The sequence below is a fragment of the Alligator mississippiensis genome, chromosome 9 (assembly GCF_030867095.1).
Source record: "Alligator mississippiensis isolate rAllMis1 chromosome 9, rAllMis1, whole genome shotgun sequence".
NCBI lineage: Eukaryota > Metazoa > Chordata > Crocodylia > Alligatoridae > Alligator > Alligator mississippiensis.
In genome coordinates, this window is record NC_081832.1 from 67,048,108 (window position 1) to 67,066,741 (window position 18,634).

Genomic DNA, 18,634 nt, shown 5'->3' on the forward strand with positions numbered 1-18,634 from the left:
CACATGCACACACTCCATTTGAAAGGCCTCCTTGACATGCACCCTCAGTGTGACATTTTTGAATGCATGACAAAGCGAGTTTGTTTGCTGAACACAAAATTTTAATTTGCATAAAAATATGTACAATACAAACAATATAAAAACCTGAGATGCAAGGTCTTTTACTGAGCTTGGCCCAAGACTCATCTTCTGGCATGCTTGGCAGTGGTGCAGCTCTGTCCAGTGTATGTACTTAGTCTTCCTGAAGTTCCTCGTTAGTTCTGGCACAAATACTAAATATATGCCATTACATAAGTCAATGTCCTAACTCAGGGCAGTTGAATAAATATTTCACATGCCGAGTGGGGCCTCATCGGAGGTAAAAGCAATGTTTTCTTTTCCTTAGTGACAGATCATTCCCGGGAAGTTCTTAAGGAACAGTGGCTCTTCCTGCAAAAAGACAGTATCAGGTAAAGACCCAAGTTGACAGTTATCTAGATATCACAGCACTATTCATTTAATATTACTTGAATATAAAGTAAACCTGTTGTGCTTTCAGTAATTCCCAAATCTTACTGTTCTTCTCCTCTTGCAAGCACACTGTTGGTGACTGTCATTGGTATAGAGGCTTATAGGAGGTCTCTTTCAAATATGTATTCCAAAAACTGACGGCCTGAACTCAGTTTCTCTCCACATGAAATAACGCCAGCTTCAGTCTGCCTTTATATGTGCATGTGATCTTTAGCAAATGACATGCTGGCTCCAAAATACCTTACCACAGCAGTCGAGCGACAGGCAATGCTAAAAGGTTGCAAATCTCTTCTGTTTGTATCTCTACTGCTCTTACCTTTCTGAGGCAAGTGGTCACTAACCTACAATGACCTTTCTTAAATGCATGTTAAAATAGGAACTTGAATACTATTTCTTACATTAAAGGCATGTCTATTTGTTGCCTGGTAAGGAAGTTGATGTGCTGTCAGCACTGTCCTCTTTTTTCAAGGCAGGAGAAGAGTATTGGCTGTATGGCTGCTAGTCTCAGCTCTCCTGTATAAGTCAGCCTTCAGTTAACACAGTATAACTTGTGTTTATTGGGGGGGAAGGGGTTGATGTAAATGGAAGAAACGGGAGTTGGAGATATAGTCCATCCAGCAGTAGGTGTCAGCTTGGACTAATCCATGTTTGCTTTGGATTTCATAACCCTTCCTCACATCTCAGTAGAGTAGGCCTGCTCTGTTGAGGGAGTGCTTTTAATAAGCATATCTTTTCAAAGGGACAATGTCATCTTAAGGGGGACATATTTTAAGACCTGAAAGCAGGCAGTTAAGTCTCCTCCTAGATTCCAGTACTTTTGTCTTTTTTCAATAACAACTTTGCAGCACAAACCAAAAAGACCCTGCCAGGTCCTTTTCATCTGCGTGCCTCCCCTAGGCCACCATGCTGCTGCATAGCATTTGCACTGATTTGGAAAGATGACTAAACCCTCGTGATCATTCTTTCTGTAAAGAATGAATTTAATTTCTCGAGTACTGTAACATGGTGGGAGGTCCCTTTGCACAGCAGGGCAGGGGCAGCATTCCTGTACTCTTGCAAATGAGGAACATAGAAGTTACCTGCATCGCATTGTGATGCATTCGCCGTCATCCTTGCAGGAGGCTCCAATGGGTCTGAGGGAGGAGACCCCTCTCCAGAAAGGTGTCATCCTTCTTTGCCTCTTTGGTTGAGAGTTTGGCTGATGCAAGGATGCACAGTGTATCTGAAACAAATGGAGTGCAACTCTCATGAAAGGAACATTCCATGTTCCCCAGAGCATTTTGTTCCAACATCTAACTAGGCTAGCACCTAACAATCTTCAAAGACCTGGCACAGTCAACAGCCATTACAAAATAATGATTCTTACTGAAGGTATAATCATTTGGTATCTTTGTAAAGCACTAGTTAAAGGCTAGCTAAGTGTCTTAGCAGTTTGGGAAAAGAGGCAGCACCCTTGCTTTCTAGGGCCAGAAACAGACAGACAGACAGACTACAATACTTGCCTAAATTCACAATGTCGGCATGTGAGCTGAAGAAAGTAGTTATTCTACCGCCTTGACACTACTAGCTCATGCTACTTCAGTTGCTGAAGTAACAAATATGCTACTGTTAGCTCTAAATACTGCAGTCATTTTGTACATGTAATCACTCACGCTTTCATGTCAGTAACTGCCTGACCATTTGCATTCAATAGCTTAAATGTTTATTTCCTCCTGTTTTGTTCTTACCTGGCTCAGGAAGGCTGAACAAAGCAGCATGACTGCTATAACTTTCAACCAGTGCATCTTTGGACCGGTTCTTGCTTGCCAAAGGAGTCTCTGAAGGTTCTGGAGTCCTGAATAAAATTACTCCAGCTTCCAGTTAGACTTTTATACTCCCTTATCCTACTACTGCATCAGCGCTCAGTTGTTAAAGGGACAAAGTTCATCTTGAAACAGGAGAGATTTAATAAGTTAATGTCTACTAAAGTCATCTAGTTCAAGGCCTTATCCATCTGTCTGTTTACTTTTCTGACACATGTACTTTGTATGTTCAGCTTACCAGATGTGCTGTTCCTTTTTTTTCAATCTTAAAGGGTTCCCAGTATTCCACGGTGTACCTTTAGCCAAAGGGTAGTTGGCCATGCGCTATAGTAGGGATCAAAGAGGGTTCACTTCCACAGGCTGTGGCACTTGCAGCTTTGGGTTCCTTAAACTTACTTATTTAGCATATGCAGTTTTGGCATGTTTCAGCCATCTTAAGGCAATGTTATCGCCAGTGTGAAGAGCTTGAAGGCCACCAGGTAGCAGTGTAAATGGACACAAGTCAAGAATGTAGGGCATGGTTTGGACTTGTCCACAAGCATTCCTTGTCACTGTGAAGGCCTCATTGGTATAGGTTTGAGGCACAGTGACCATGTCAAGTTTGAAACCAGTTGAGAAATGCCCAATAATGGCATAGCCAGTTAAACCCTAGTTGATTGTCTGTAGGGTCAGAGATGATGTGGTGATTGATTGGTGCTTGTGCTGAACATTCCTCCTGCCACTGACTAAGGAAGTCAGGTTTTGCAAGGGTGAACCGTATTGGGTATCTTGAGGGAAGCTGAGCTTTAGGTGGGTAGAATATGTCCCAGTGTGCTGGCACCATAGGATTATCTGGGATTCTGGTACCCTGGGAGTAGAGTGGGGTGCAAGGTGCCTGATGTAAGACTCGCTGTAGCATGCAGTTGGGTGTCCGCTAGTTTGCTGTATGATGATGAACGAGCCCATACGGGGGGCACAGTATTCTGCAACTGAATAACACAGCATGAGAGCAGTTGAATGTAGCATGGAGGTATTAGCACTCCAATAGAGGCTGCAAGTTTGGCAAGTAATTATTCCTTGTTTTGATTTTTAAAGCAGTTTTGTGGAGATGTAATTTATAAGTTAAAGTCCAGTTGAGGGCAACTCCAAGATTATTTGCCTCTCAAATTCAAAGCCCACACAGGTTAAAAGCTCCCTGAGCTGAGAAAATAGGAGGTCTTGCTGGCTCCTGAGCAGATAACCCTCTTCTACAGCTTTGAAAAGCAGATTTCTGTAAAGCTGCTTTTCAAAGCTGTAGAAGAGGGTTATCTGCTCAGGAGATAGCAAGGCCTCCCACTTCCTCAGCTCAGGAAGCTCTTTACCTCTCAAAAGAAAAGAAATATCCAGTAGTTTATGATGGGTGAGAAGTCATTGGGTTTTGCTTCTCTCATATGAAATCTTGAACCAAGTCTCTCTCTCCCTGGAGATTAAATAAGACACGCTGGCTTCCTCATTAGAATATGGAGGGGAGGAATACTACTTGGTACTAAAGTGTCTGTGCTTCAGATCCCTGAATTATAGTGCAGAATTATACATGTTTAATATGAGGGGAGTTTGTAGGAGTTTGGTTTTGTGGGCATAGTAAGAAAAGGAATTGTTACTTGTGCTGTGTCCTACCCCCTACAGCTAAGTGATGCAATGAGTTTAAGAGCAGTGGGAGTTAATTTGTTAGAGGCAATTGTATAAGGATGGCTTTGACCTCCAGTTAGCCCAACTTTCAGTTCAAACATGATTTCTGTAAAGCTGCTTTTCAAAGGAGTAGAAGAGAGTTATCTGCTCAAGAGCTAGCAAGGTCTCCCACTTCCTACTCAGGGAGTTCTTTACTTACAAGTACTCTGAAACAATGCTCCATGGGGACTTTGATGAACTAGATGGATTGACTTCTACCATATTTGAATTGTGGTACTTGGCTGAGACTGAAAGCTGAGGGAGGTCTAAATAGCCTTGTCTTCTCTTCCCTTCCATGACCTCCCTTTCTTGAACTAACACTTCAGATGGTGGGGTGTCCCCAAGAGTTGTACAAAAGACCCATTAAAAAGGTGATGCTGGGCGAATATTACTGCCCCCACTCCATGGTTGTATCCCAAGTCTGCTCTGGAAGGGAGCCAAGTACAGTTCCCTTTGGTAAGGTGGATTAGCAGTGTGCAGGAAGCAAGTCAGACTTATGAGGTTGTTTTTTTTTTGTCTGGGAGGACGGGTCTACAACAGGGAGGAAAGTAAATAGTGAAATTCACATTTCTTCCCTTTTCCTTTTAAAAATCCATGTTGGAGGCAGAAGGATAAGTCAGAAGAGTGCACAACCTCCTCCCGAGTGACAGTTTGCTTGTGTGCTCTTGGCTTGGCAGTAAACATCTCTCTGTGCGTGCAACAGTTTGGCTCCCAGGTGCAATCTAGGTGGGCAGGAGGTGGATGTAGTAAGAGGTAGGATTTAGAGCAGTTGTCTTCAACCTTTTTAAGGTGAAGATAATTTTTTGAAGTAAAGGGCAATCCAGGATCTACTGCCCTGTACCACCCTGCAAGTCAGTCTGTTTGGGGAAGGAGAAGACACAAGTGGGGCCCTGGCTGGGCCAGGAGAAGTCAGAGCCCAGGCACAGTGTGCAGATGCATGGGGGCACCTCTCACTGCTGCATGCACCCCGGCAAGGCGCAAAGCCTAGCATACAGATCAGGAGGGCATGTGCCCCCCCCTGCCAGGGTGGGTGCAGTGACAGGGACCCCCCAGACAGTTTGCCTAGGCTCAGACTCTCCCCTGGTTTGGCTGGGGCTCCATTCACCTGGTGGCAGCAGACACAAAGGGGGACTGGCCTACTCACCCAGCCCAGCAGGTACAGCTCAGCCCAGCCATGTGTGTCCCATTGCTTATACATCCTGCCACTCCTGGACTGTTTCATGTTTCCTGCCACTCCCAATTGCAGAGCCTCGGACAGTCTCTCTGTCTAGAGGGCCTAGCCCCCCCCCCCCGACAGATCGACAGTCAAGGGCTCCACAAAATTGCCTGGTTGGTGACCACTGATTTAGAGGCTGCAAACTTGTGTGAAGGAAATCCTTAACCCATTCCCTGGTCCTGATTTTAGGAACAATAAGGGTTCAAGACAGCACAGTGTACACAAACAGGTCTCAGTTCTTGTGGGCTGGATGTTACTGTACAAAACTGTACAAAACATGTAAAACGCTCCAGCGTGGAAAGTAGGCACCTGATAGCCTTGACCTAGGCTTCCCTAATTGCTTAATATGGGAGGCACTTCAGAGTGCCAGTAGAGAAGCAACTTGATTAAGATAATGCCACATTATAGGCCTGGTACTATACTGATAAGTGCTTTTTATCCTAATGTTGCTAAGGTTTAGTAGAAACCACTGTACCTTGCTCCATGTGAACATTCTGCCACAAGGTGGCTTTTTTTTAGGCCAGTGCCCTTTGGCTGCCACGTCTTTACTTCCTGCTATATCCTTTTCCTGCAAGCGAGACTTAAGTCTCTTGTACTGTTTATGTCTGGGCCTACTGTAGTGGGGATCAGTTGGCAATTAGGGCAGGTCAGATGTGGTTATACCCAAAGCAGTTACTTCTGCTTATAGCAGCTCTATGAATGTTCTCTCATGGGACACAGCCCCTGCTGACTACTATTTGTAGTAATTCTGAGGAACCCAAGTAGTTGGTTACTTACCAGCTGTTCTGAACAGAGAGCAGCAGCTAAACTCCAGTGCTTTGGGTATGGATGGAGCTTGGGGTCTGGAAGAGCAGTCATCACCGTCATGTTAGTATTTGCATCCTATGCAAGTTGCTTTTTGCCTTCATCACACCGTTTGCTGTTTGTCCCTTCTCGGGAAGCATCAGCTTCCTGTTTACAAAGTCAGGAGGATGTGCTGGTGTGTCAATCATGATAGTAACCCCCTACTTGTTCTTTAATTACACCCTGCAATTAACAGCAGCCTTGCTACTCCCTCTGCCCTGCCACAAGAGAATTAGTATAAAAGGCCCCTAATAGAGAGCTGGGCAGGATGCACAGCAACTTGAACTAAGCTTTCTCTGTAGGCCTCAGAAATGCACCCAGAAAATAAAACCCAAGAGCTAACAGAGCAAGTGTAAGAGGGCAAATAGGGTGGCAGGGTGCATTGGGCCAGAAACAGAAAGGATTCTGGGACTTGTGTGTTTGTGTTCTAAATCTAGAGCCTTGAAGCTCCCCCAGTTCTCACCAGTAAACCTCCTTCCACTGGACATGAATGGAAGCTCCCTAGTTGTGCCAAGCACCAAGCCCTGCTGGGATTTGCAAGCTATACAATCCTCCTCTGCTCTTGTGTTCAGGACTTGCTCTTGGAATATGCTTATACAACCTGGTGCCATGTAAGAGCACAGCTGAGTGGTAAGACCACACACATGGTCTGTCCCTCCACACCAAAGCTTTATGGAGCTAGCCCAAGGCCAGATTTGAAGAGGGGCCACTAGGAGCTCAGTAAAAGTCACTTTGTGAAGTGCTGCTTGAAAAGGATATTTTATACCTTTTCCTCCATTGTGCTTGTAAAAAGCCAACCAAGCCTGTCATTTAGATTCTGAAACTTAAGATGGAAAGGGGGAGCAAGATCCTCTAGGCTGCTGAAATGTTACAGAAACAGCCTGTGTTTTCACTAATAACAGACCTCATAAGTACTACAGATGCTGCTATTACTCAGTCTTATTATTATAGCCTTAAGGGCTTCCTGCTACTGTTCTAGTCCTAGTTACCTGATCCTAGTTTAAAATCCGCCTTTGAAGAGCTCTGACACTTTTTTCCCCAGTTGCTGTTGCCTGTTCTTTTTGTCCCTATGGTTTGGAAGGTTTTAGACAGTTTCAGGTCCTTAGACTTGATTCCCCTCCACCCCAAATTAGGTTACCTGAGCACAAGATTAAATGACACAGGAATTAGCATTAGCTGACATGGTGGCTTAGCACTGAAATCCTGTTTCTACCAGATGCAACTTTTCTCCCTCATAGCAGAAGCTGAAAGGGACTGTACAAACCCCTTGAGCCAAGGCTATACTAAATGCCAAACTCTTAAGGGATTACATACAACCTTAGCTCCCAGCAGATTCATTAAATAAAGAAACAAATTAATCGGTTTCACCTAGGTTTCCTTGAGCTTCACATATATAAAGAGGAAAAAAAAAAAAAAAAGAATGAAAGGCAAAAAACCACCCTGCCCATATCCATAGCTTTGTTTCAGCCCTGGGCACACCCAAGGTTCATCATTTAGTTAGTCTTTTAGGTGCATCTACCCTGCCTTCTGCCTGACTTCAGACTATTACAGCTAACTACCTCTCTCCAGTCATTCCAAAGGCAGGAACTGGCATTCAGTTTCCCTAGGGAGAGCACTCTCAGCAGCTAAGGTTAGCCTTAGTCACTTTACCATCCATAAAGGGCGGATGTTAGCCGAGAACAGAGACCCCGGCGGGGGGGGGGGAAAAGGGAGAGACACACATGGACACAAAGTCCCCAAACTGGAACCAAATTCATTGTCTTGAACATGTAAAGCCCCTTTAGCATTTAGCTTTGCCAAGAATGTTCAACTACCACGGACAGGGATGAAAAACAGTGTGTTCTCGTTACTTTTTAAAGACTGATGACCAGGCAGTAAAAAAAGCCTGGAAAGCAGCAAACTTTGCACCCAAGTCCAACTTTAACTTATATGCCATAAAACAGGAATTTCTTTATCACTTAATCTTGTGAGAACCTCCTTTGTCCATGATAAGTGCTCAACCCCCAACCCCTGGGTTATTCAGCCTGGGAGGGGGGCTTCCCCATGGATCTGCAGGCCAGGCCCCCCCCCCCCCCAAATCAGCTGTGGCCCTGCCTGCTAGATTGAGCAGACAAGGTGGCACAGGGCCTGGCCCCAATGCAGAGCCCACACCTAGTGCATGGGGCTGGGTTGAGGCAGTGTAGGGCCCAATCCAGCCTGCAGACGAGCCCCATGCCACTCATCTGGCCTGCAGGATGAAAACCTTGAGCACTGCTGGTCTACGAAGACAAAGTACCTTTCTGGGACTGAACAGCACATGTGGTCTAGATTAGCACAATCCTCATACCTTTCTTCCTGAACATGAGGACAAGGACCTGTTAATTACTATAACCTTTCCCCCACCCCTTAGCCAAATTCTACCTTCACTTCAAAGCCCACTGGCCGAGATGACTTATTCTGGTTTAACCCACACAAAAGCTTTTTGTGGGACCCAAGTTATTTAATCTCCAAATGCAGTTGGTGCAATCTAGCAGGAAGATGCGCAGCTCTGCAACTAATCTGCACTTTTTTCATGCTGCTGCGAGTGAGGAAAGGTGCCAATGAGCAGAAACAAGAGGAGTCTCAGTGGCCGATTACTGGGGTGCTGGAACTCGCCTTCAGGCCACTGCGTCACGTGGTCCACGCGCCTGCCGAGACAGACAGCGCCCTGCTTGCACTCAAGTGTCTGGAACAGGCTCCTTGAAGCAGCCGTCATCACCATACGCTCTTAAGCAAAAAAGTTTGGATTCAGCAACCAGGGGTGCCCAGCCTTTTCACCCTGGGTGCCAGCCATCCACAGGCTGGATGTGGCTGGTGGGCCAAGCCCAACCCAGCAGGCAGACATGGGGGGAGGAAGTCAGTCCCACCATCTAGAGGGGGCAACCCAGCCATGTGAGGTGCAAGGATGTGGCTGGACCCCAGCCTACCCTCACAGGAGGAAAGGGGCAGGACCCTCCAGTTGAGGAGACAATCCAGCCACAGGGGGCCTGGCCCAGCCCCCAGGGAATCAGGCAGCAGAGGAGCAGCAGTGGACCCTGCTGCCCCAATTCCCCACCTGAGGGGACATGCAGCTGGTGGGACGATGAGCAGCACAGGAGGCGCAGGTCAGGTTGAGGCTTTATTGTGGAGGCTGCCCCACGCGCAAGGGCCGCGCTCACTCGTCATTCACATAGTCCGCCGGGTTCTTCCTCTTCAGGCGCTGCTCCTCCTCTATGGCCCACAAGTACAACGCGTAGCCCGCCATGAACACTGCGGGCACAGACGGGCCGGTTGAGGGCCGGGGAGCGCGAGCGCGGGCCCAGCCTCCTCCTCCTCCCCCAACCCCGCCCCCACACTTACGCGGCCCCACGCGCAAGACCTGGCCGCGGAAGCGGCGCCAGAGGTTGGGGAGGCCGACGCTGAAGTACTTGGCGAAGGGCCGCTGCTCGAAGGGCGACAGCGAGTAGGTGATGATGTGCCGCACGTAGGCCAGGCGGCCGAACTCGGGCCCCATGGCGCCGCCCTGCAACGACGCGACCGCGTCACCGCCCGCCCGGGCCGCGCAGGGGAGGGCAGGGGGAAGGCCGCGCCGCCCCCAGCCCCACTCACCGCTCACACTCTCTGCAGATATCGGATGCCTGCAAAGGTCACCTTTAACTGCTCCGCCCTGCGCCACTTCCGCTTCCGGGGCGCGGGGCAAGCTCTGCCCCCTTCCCACCGCGGGGCCAGTGAGGGGCGAGGCCACACCCTCCCTGGCAAGCCCCGCCCCCTACCCGGGGCGCGGCTTGTAAGGGGCGAAGCCACGCCCCTCCCCGGAACAAGCCCCGCCTTCTGGCGCGCGGCCTGTGAGGGGCGAGGCCACGCCCCTCCCCCGGGGAACGGCCGCTCGAGGTGGGGGGGGCAGGGCAGGCGGCGCCGGGTTTCAGGTGTTGTCTCTGCCTGCAATGGCGGCGAACACCGGCGTCCCTGAGGTGCCTCGCGGCCATTGCACTCGCTGGCAGGGCTGCAGTCAGCCTGGCGGGATGGGGCCAGCAGGCCCAGTTGAGGCTCCTGCCCAGGCTGCGCTCCGCTGAGCTCCCCGTGCTGCCCCTCTGGTGCCCGCAGGGTCACCGCCTGACCCCCCCTCCCCCGGCAGGATGTGGCGCCGATCCGCCTCCCCAAGACCCGGCTTCTGCGCCCGGGCGCCGTGGTTCCCGGAGCGGCCGCGCCAGGAGCTCCTCGGGCCCTGGCTGAGCTGCTGCCACCCCGCCCGGGCCGCCGCGTGCTCGGCCTGCCCCGGATTGTGCCCGAAATCCGCTGCCCCCCCCACCCCTAGTTACACTGCAGGCCTGCAGCATCCTGGCATAGGCTTGTTTTTTAAAACCCTACCCTGAAGCATTACATGCACTGAAAACAGCTTGGGCCACCGCTTAATCTAACGTCGGTGTGGCCCGGGTTGGGTGGCACCAGCGTCTTGGGAGACACCAAGAATTTATTGTACTGGCAGGTGAAAGCAAGGGGTGTTTGCTCAAGCCAGGTGGGCTAAGGCAGGCTTTTGCACTGAAGCATGGCACTTGTTTGTGTTGAAAGTAGCTTATGTTTATTTATATTTCAGGGGCTTCCAGGGACCTCACTTCTGGCTGAAAGCCCCATTTATGGTAGGTACAGTCTAGACACGTACACCCACACTGCAACAACCCTACATCTGCCTTCGGACCGGCTCAGGGAACCTGCCATTGCCTTTTCCACATGTCCAGAGGGCAAGATGCATAGTGTTAGTGCTGTATTATCATTGCAGGCTATATATATTTATATCTGACAACTCAGGGAAACGTGGTCTTAACCTTTCATGTAGTTTTCTGCTGCCTGCTTAGACCACAGGTGTCCCAAGTGCAGTTTCCTATGCTGAAGTGCTTGACTTAAGGCAAATGAGGTTTTTCTTTGTCCGTGTGCTTCTGTGTTTTACGCTTAGCCAACAAGCGTTTCTATTCTATTCGAATAAGGCTAACAGAAATTGGGATGCACGAAAATGACGTTTTGCTAAAGCAATAGGGCTCAACAGTTTAAGACTTAAGGCACCCCTCAGAAAGTGCCAACTCTTAGTTTTCACTTTTGAGTGCAGGAAAAAAAAAAAAAAAACCCAAACAAACCCACAGAGCAGTTTCTCTGTTGCAAATTGCTCAAAGACCACTGCTGTGGATTTCTTCTAAGTATCTGGGTTTATCTTGCAAATGATTTTTATAAGCCTAACAGTGTTAACTGTGATATTCCACAGCATCCTTAAAGGATCTCAAGGCACAGCCTGGTTGGAAGAGAAAAACAAACAAACAAACGTTATACTGATATAGCTCTTAACAGCAGTAAACTTACGATAAAGCCACTCTCCACTTTATACTATCAAGGTCAGATATTGTTTATACTGAGTTTAAAACAGCTTTGTCCCTTCCATCTACTCCCCCACCCCTAAAAAACCAAAAACAGGCAAGCAAACAACAACAACAACAACAACAACAAGATTTTAGGTATAATAGATAGTGAACAGTTGTTTTAGCTGAAACCCTGAAAATACAGGCTGAGTGAAACATCTGGTTTAAAGTTGAAGCTGTAGGAATATTGGAAACAGCTGGATAATACTCAGCCCCAATATACTTTTACTTCTAAAGAGCTGTATAGACATTAAATAATTCACTGCAATAGCTGTACCAGGTAGCTGGGTATTAGCTGTGTTGAAGAGATGGCAATATGGAGGCTCAAAGTCATCACATAGACTACTATTAGTAGAGGGAGAATTTAGACTCATGACTTCCCAGCTTAATCCTGCACTTACTACTCTGGTCACTCCCCTTGGAGTTATGCAGAAGCAGGAACTGATTGTTAGCATGCTGGTTAGGCGATTTAAATGCATTGTTGTAGAAGGAGGGTTCCGGCGTGTATTCAAACGTTTACAGACTGCTCAGTAAGTTTAAAATAGAAGGCTATGAATCAGAAAACGGGAGTGCAGGGTAATATGCAGCCAGAATATCTAAAAAGAAATCTTGCAAGAATACTTAATTAAATAAAAAACACCACTCTTTCTGAAGGTTTTTTTTGGGTTAGGTAGGTTTTGGGATGTTTACAAAAATTCAATGAGTTTGAGGTTTAGAATGCCAACTCTAGGAGAGTCTTCATGCTGGAGATGAATAGAATTAGGGAAGCAGTGCAGGATTTAAAAAAAAAAAAAAAAGTTAAGCTTGACCCATTTTACATTTCTTAGAGCACATTCAGGTTTCAGAATAAATACTACTTTAATCTGTCATTGGTATTAAAGTCAGTGGAAAGTGGGATTTAAAAAAAAAAAAAAATTTTCAGGGAGGATAGTGTAAGACATACCTTTATAATTTCAGTTACTCAATGTGTTATTCCAAGTATAAATTGCACATTTCAAAATTTAGCTCACTGTTAAAATTAACAGTTATTTCTTGTTCATAGCCAGACAGCAGTAAACACAGCAAGCATCCACAAAAGTTAACTGAATACTATTTTTAAAATAGAACCCATTAATACATCTGATGCAAGTACTTCCAAAGGGTGGCATTTTTCCCCCGTAAGTGGTCGAGTAACAATTCACTGAACAGTTGGAATGGGATAACAAGTTACCCCCAGCAGTTTTTTTAAAAAGCAAAATCAGAATATTCTTCAGATAGCATGTTCACTTATCACCACTCTGTATGAAAGACCCAACAGCTTGGCAAAACAGGTTGTCTCCTACTTCTGATAACCTTACATCTAGTCAGTATGGTAAGGAAGAGTGGTTAAAAAAAGTCACTAAAAGCACACTTGAAATTGAGTGTCTAGAAGTCCAAACACTAGAAGTCTTAGTGTAGGAGTCTTAAAAAAAAAAAAAAGAGGCTTTACACAGAAATGGCATGAAGTCACAAATATTTATTTCCCCATAATGTACAGCTTACAGTAGATCTCTTTAGTTATTGAAGTTGCTCCCACTTTTTAAATGCAATACTTTTCCCAGTTAAAAAAAAGTTTTACTTAAGTGGAGTTCCTCATTTTCAATAAATTAGAAGGGGCTATAAAATAAGTGCCATTATGCAAATACCTGCCACTAACTGCAAGGTAAGTTGTAACCTATTACTTAAAAAAAAAAAAAAAAAAAAAAGGATATTTTAACTACATTTTTGATGTTTAGTTGGTCAGGTCTATAAATTGCTTTTATTACTACAGAAATATCCTGAAAATGTGTAACAGTGTGGGATTTACCCATTACCGGCAAGTACATTTAGTAGCTATCATGTCTTCATATTCTTTGTAGGCTATAGAACCATCAGGCTCTATTGTCAAGACACTCAGTGGGCTATATTCTGCAGGGATGCAAGAGGGTCTTGGAACAGATGAGTCCAGTTTCTCATATATGATGTTCTGTACCATTGTATGGACTGGAGATCCATAACGATGTCCAACCACCCTTGGACAGTCACCTTTGCAGTACTGAGGGCTGTATCGATGTGGTGCTATTATCCATTTGTCCCACTTTAGTTGGCTAAAGCTTAGACGGAAGTTGTGAAGCTCACATTCATTTTGAGGGAAAAGGAATTGTTTGAAGTATTCACTCATATTATAGGTTGAAGATGCCAGGCTTTCTTTTACATCATCTCTTCGGTGGCGGGATGTTCTTTTGCCCTCTATATTGTCTCTTCTGGCATCTTCTGCAGGATCAGCTAGTGGATTGTTTCTCTGTCTGGACCACACTGGGTTTCTCTTCTGAAATCTAAGCACATTCCACCGATGATAAGCTTGTTTGCTGGTATCATTTAGATATAAAATAAGAGAAGGGAGAACCAAAGCTGTATTAAAGGAACCTTCCTGTTTAACGTTCTGGTGTTGATCATCTTTCAGACAAGTGAAATTCACAGCCATATGAACATTTCTTTTGTTAGTGGTAATCAGTGGCTGAAGAAAGGAGGTCACATCAATTTCAACCCACTTGCGCCTTCTAAGTTCAAATCGCAGATTAAAAGTTATCGACTGTGGAACACTGGGACACACTTGGCTAGAAGGATCATTCTCCTTAACAACCAGGTGGCACATGCATGTAATTGGAGAAGAGGAGGAAACTGATCTGTCAAAGGAGTAGAGCAAAACTGACTTGAGTAAGTGCTCTAGAGCAGTAACACGATCCAGGTTGAAAAGCAGATCCACTGAGTGAAGGTCTCCTGCAAAATGAAACAGAGTCTGTAGAGATTCAACAGGTCTATGGTAGAATGACAATGAGCACTGATATAAATAAAGGCAGACTATTCCTTGATTATGCTTACATCAGTGATGTTCTGTATTAAAGGAAGGCAAATGCCATTATGTAGAATGTGTCCATTAAAACACAAGGGAGAGTTTGCTGCTAGTTTTGCAGCTATGGCACAGGGGAAAAAGTCTTTGCTGGTTCTAAGAGATACTAGAAGTTATACAACCAGGCTACTAGGCAGTGTCCTTTCATTGTCAGTATTGCCCTACTCTGGCTCAGACCTGCAGTTTATCTAGTCCAATATCCTGTTTTCATAAGTGGCTAGTACTAGAAGCCTCAGAAGAACATGCAAGAAACTGATGTTAAAATACACATGGGATTATCTACCCCTTGAGCACCTAACACTTAGTAGCTAAAGATTGGTTTAAACCCTAAAAGTGGAGGTCTTTTAGCCTTTCCACAGCTTTTCTAGCATTAATTATGGATACGGTAGTTATCTGTATGGATGTCCAATCCCCTTTTCAGTCCTGCTAGATTCTTGGCTTCAGTGGAATCTTTAACAAAAGGGTTTGATTGTCTAATTATATATTGTGTGAAAAATTATTTATTTTAGTCATTTTTTAAAATCTGCTGCCTTTCAGGTTTCAGACTGTTCCCCTGTGCTTGGATTATGAAATGAAAGACTCAGAAGCTCCTCATCTACCAACTCTACACCATTTTTTGTGTATTTTAATCAGTGCCACCTCTTACTCATCTCCCAAGATGAAATGTTTCATTATTTTAATACAGTGATCTTGTCCATGCTTTTAAGTTTTCAGACTCCAGAGCCCTAACACTGCAAATTTTGTTTTTAGATGTGTTGACTAGTAGTACAGAATACCAAATAAGATATTAATAATAAATTTATACAGTATATTATATAGTATTTTCAATTCAGGTTTCATGCCTTGAGCAACTAAAATGGTTTGCTTTTGAGTTTACCAGCACAGTCCATGCCTTGAAGTCAGATTAGGACTTTATTCTTTTATTAATATTTTTCTTAGGTACGACACTTGACTTCTAAATTTGAATAAAAGTATCTTCAAAACAGTTTTTGGTGGCTTGGTTCAAACTTTTCCTACCAGATTTAAAGTAATATTTAAGGCATGCTAAAATGAACACATACCCATTGTTAATAGGTCTCACTTAAACAATAGATTTTTATGCTGCATAAAGCCTATTCAAAAGGCATATTCTGGTTTGTTTGTTTTTTAGTTTGTATTCTATAAATTTATAATTTTTAGTGAATCTCCACTTCAAAGCACTTCTCTCCTTTAGGAGAGAAACTGTTCATATCTTTAGATAGGATAATCCTATTTTACAGGTGAGAAAACCCGAGACCTGAAGCAACTTATCCGTAGCCATGTATACAATTAGAAGTCTAGACTCTTGTTGTCAGTGTTGTAACCAGATCACATCTATCACCCTGCACAATCATGTTCTCCTTGAAATTGCCCAGCCATGTAAGTTTGTCTACCTTACATCTAACTTACTAGACATTCTATTTTATACTTATGGGTGTTTATAGAAGTGGGGTGGGATTTTTCTTTGGTTAATGTTACAAGGAAAGCAGTCCTAGCCCAATTAAAAAGCTGCCTTGTAACAGATCATTGCTGTTTTCACTGCCTTACTAGAAGCAGAATTGAAAGAGGTAGTAATAAGATAGGAAGCATCTAGTAGATTTTATGGGATGTCTTTTTTCCCCCTGCTATTTTCCAAGAAGCTAGTGAGTTTATCATCTTCAAAACAGTAGTTTTAATCCTAGATAGTACTTAAATGGAGTTATAACTAAGCAGTAGTAGGACTTGAGGTAGGTATTGCTTGGGTGTAGAGGCCCAAATTGTGAGAAGCCTTAGCTTAGATTTCAGAAATACCCTAACAGCTTAAAGGAAAAGCCACTCAGCAAATTTTAAGTTACAGATTGGTTGGATTAGAGCTTTCTTTACTACATTTTAATTATGGAAAGAGTGAAAAACTTGTTATCACCCACCCCCACATCCCATCCTATCCCATCCCAGGACACCCCAACATACCTTTCATTTCATTCCCGTGGTGGTATTTGCACTCAGCATGTGGAGTGAAGAGACGGACAGTGTTATAGAGGTGACTTCCCTTGACTTTTGGGATCCCTTCTTTGGTGGCAGACATCTTGTACAGTCTCTTCATGTACCTAAGGGCTCTGGAGTCTGGTTGGAGCCTTGGGACCTCACTTTCCCAGTGCTGGTGTCTCTGGTCAGACAGCACCTTCAGAAGGGGAGGCAGGAGGGTATAGCCACTTCTCATACCTGGTGGCAGCAGCAACAATGGAGGTAGCTCAGGCAGCTTATTATCAGGAACTAGCAACAACTCAAGAGTCTCATCAGGCACTACATCATCCCTGGAGCTGGGGGAACATAAGATGTTAGAAGAAAGCAGCCTGGTGTAACAACAGAAATAGATAAAAAATTTCCAGGGAACATCCATGTCTCTAGAGATCACAGCAGAAAAAAATGCCTTCCCATGACAGATTATATGCTAGAATAGAAAGAAGAGCCAAGCCTGGTTCCCTAAATATGTTTCAGGTGTGCATGCAAAGGAAGTTTCTGCTGGTGGAAAGACCTACAGCTGGTCAATGGACCCAGGTGACTGAGTTCAGGCTAAGATCTTTCACCATAATGACTGGAAACAAGATCCTCATTCTCACACTGTACCCACGTTCACATGGAAATCATTATTAATTATAGAGAGGTATACTAATTAGAGATTGTATCCCTATCAGCCTCTAGAGGGAGTCTGTGAGAAACACTAAATGAGTATTAGTTACTCTGTATCAACAGCCCTAAAACAACATGTGCCCCTAAAAGAGCTATAGAATCTAAAGGCCCTTAACAATAATGATGCCGACTTAATGGTAACTCTGAAGCAAAACTTAACAATAATCTTTTAATGAGCTAGTAAGAAAAAAGATTCTTATGGAAATTATGAAGTTACATTTCTAGTAGCACCACAAGTGAAATGAGACAGACAGAAAATGCTGACTAAAAGAAGAAAAGGGATTGGGGAACGGTTCTGTGTAACCACAAGAAATGGAAGAAACAAGTATCCTTTATGTATAATACTTTAGTTTTCAGTTTGATGTTTAGTTACTGGTATTTGGCAATGGGTCCACTATAAATACCTTAGAGACAGAACAATCTAATGATCTGAGTTCTGACAGTACACTAAACCGGAGGGGGACTAAATATGAACACACCTTGTTTTGTTACTTTCTAATAGTTTCAGTCCACTTCTGTAAGCTAGAAGCATCTGAATCTAGGCATCAGTTATGGCGTGGTATGTTAGACCATTCCCTAGACATAGCTGGAGCACCAGGAGTAGAGAGTAAACTGATTATTGGTATATTGGGAATTTTGGATCCCATCTGATTTAAAACTAATTGCTTTCTTTTATTTGGGCATCAGTTAATTAAACAGAGTAGCTGAGAAACAGGCTGTGAAGGGGCAGACTTTTCCCCTTTGTTGTATGCACGGTAAGTAATTTAGGTAAAGCTGCAAGTAGTAACCTTTCACCATTGCAGTTGTCACTGGTCCATGAGCATACACAGCAGGGATAAAAGTGAGCTGTTTCACTGTGGTTGTAGTCACAGCATTTAAGATTTATTTTGCCCTTTGTTCATTCATTTTATCCCTGTTAACTCAGCACACTTATTTAAGATGTAGCTTCAAGTTATCTTTGACAAGCCCAGGAGTCACAAATAACTTCAACACTTCACTTTATTTTAATAGAGTACATTTTCTTTATTGTACTTTATTTTATTAGAGTTCCTCCTTCTTTCCTATAAATTGCAATTCCATTATGTAGCAGCAATATTGTTCACTTTTACCAGCTAAGCAAGGCTGAGTTGACTCACTTGTTTGGATCTTGTAACACCTTGTAACATTTCCTTCCTTAATACTGACCCAATAAAGGGCTCTGTGCTGCTAGAGGTGGTCCTCTTTAAATAAGACTTTTGATCAGTAAGGGGAGAGACCTACAGAAGGAATACGGGTATGTTCTGGATATTTTTTTTCTCTTTAGGCTCTAGTTCAAGCACGTTGGTATAGACAACTTGTGTTGTTTTGGAGCAAAAGAGTGACTCCTGGAAGACCTGGTAAAAATTGAACCAGTGTGGTATTAGGGATTCATACCAGTGTAACTATATCAGTGTACTCACCTTTGTGCAAAAGTTACTAATACCCTACAGATTAGTATTAATGCTGCATAGCACTTAAATAACAAGGCGCTTAGTACATAAGTGCTTTATAAATCACAGTGTTTTATACACATCAGGCTGTCCACGCAACACAGACCAAT

The 18,634-nt window shown here is 44.4% G+C and overlaps 3 protein-coding genes and 1 long non-coding RNA gene across 9 annotated transcripts; 1 reads left to right on the top strand and 3 right to left on the bottom strand.

Moving 5' to 3' along the window:
- Nucleotides 1-79: 79 nt before the first annotated feature.
- LEAP2 (liver enriched antimicrobial peptide 2) lies at nucleotides 80-9,221 on the bottom strand. 4 transcript variants are annotated; one of them, XM_019478541.2, is made up of 4 exons: nucleotides 9,131-9,221; nucleotides 5,992-8,802; nucleotides 1,590-1,732; nucleotides 80-429 (listed from the first exon to the last, which is right to left on the bottom strand). In XM_019478541.2, exons 2-4 carry the CDS (start codon nucleotides 6,079-6,081, stop codon nucleotides 393-395), a joined length of 270 nt encoding a protein of 89 aa, XP_019334086.1. In that variant the 5' UTR covers nucleotides 6,082-8,802; nucleotides 9,131-9,221; the 3' UTR covers nucleotides 80-392. The 4 variants fall into 4 exon arrangements, with proteins under 4 accessions (XP_019334086.1, XP_059589517.1, XP_059589519.1 ...); XM_059733534.1 differs by having other exon boundaries at nucleotides 5,992-6,165; nucleotides 9,131-9,216; XM_059733536.1 differs by lacking the exon at nucleotides 9,131-9,221 and adding an exon at nucleotides 2,238-2,437 and having other exon boundaries at nucleotides 5,992-6,057.
- On the bottom strand, nucleotides 9,181-9,751 carry LOC102559394 (cytochrome b-c1 complex subunit 8). Its single transcript, XM_006263402.4, has 3 exons — nucleotides 9,664-9,751; nucleotides 9,415-9,577; nucleotides 9,181-9,324 (listed from the first exon to the last, which is right to left on the bottom strand). Exons 2-3 carry the CDS (start codon nucleotides 9,566-9,568, stop codon nucleotides 9,230-9,232), a joined length of 249 nt encoding a protein of 82 aa, XP_006263464.1. The 5' UTR covers nucleotides 9,569-9,577; nucleotides 9,664-9,751; the 3' UTR covers nucleotides 9,181-9,229.
- A 72-nt stretch (nucleotides 9,752-9,823) lies between these two features.
- Nucleotides 9,824-15,352, top strand: LOC109280927 (uncharacterized). 3 transcript variants are annotated; one of them, XR_009464414.1, is made up of 3 exons: nucleotides 9,824-9,945; nucleotides 10,649-10,691; nucleotides 14,905-15,352. It is a non-coding gene; the product is annotated as an uncharacterized LOC109280927 (long non-coding RNA). The 3 variants fall into 3 exon arrangements; XR_009464413.1 differs by having other exon boundaries at nucleotides 9,940-10,025; XR_002087416.2 differs by lacking the exons at nucleotides 9,824-9,945; nucleotides 10,649-10,691 and adding an exon at nucleotides 14,087-14,174.
- GDF9 (growth differentiation factor 9) lies at nucleotides 12,935-16,831 on the bottom strand. The gene is made up of 2 exons (XM_006263403.4): nucleotides 16,336-16,831; nucleotides 12,935-14,237 (listed from the first exon to the last, which is right to left on the bottom strand). Exons 1-2 carry the CDS (start codon nucleotides 16,763-16,765, stop codon nucleotides 13,288-13,290), a joined length of 1,380 nt encoding a protein of 459 aa, XP_006263465.2. The 5' UTR covers nucleotides 16,766-16,831; the 3' UTR covers nucleotides 12,935-13,287.
- Between the last annotated feature and the right edge of the window lie 1,803 nt (nucleotides 16,832-18,634).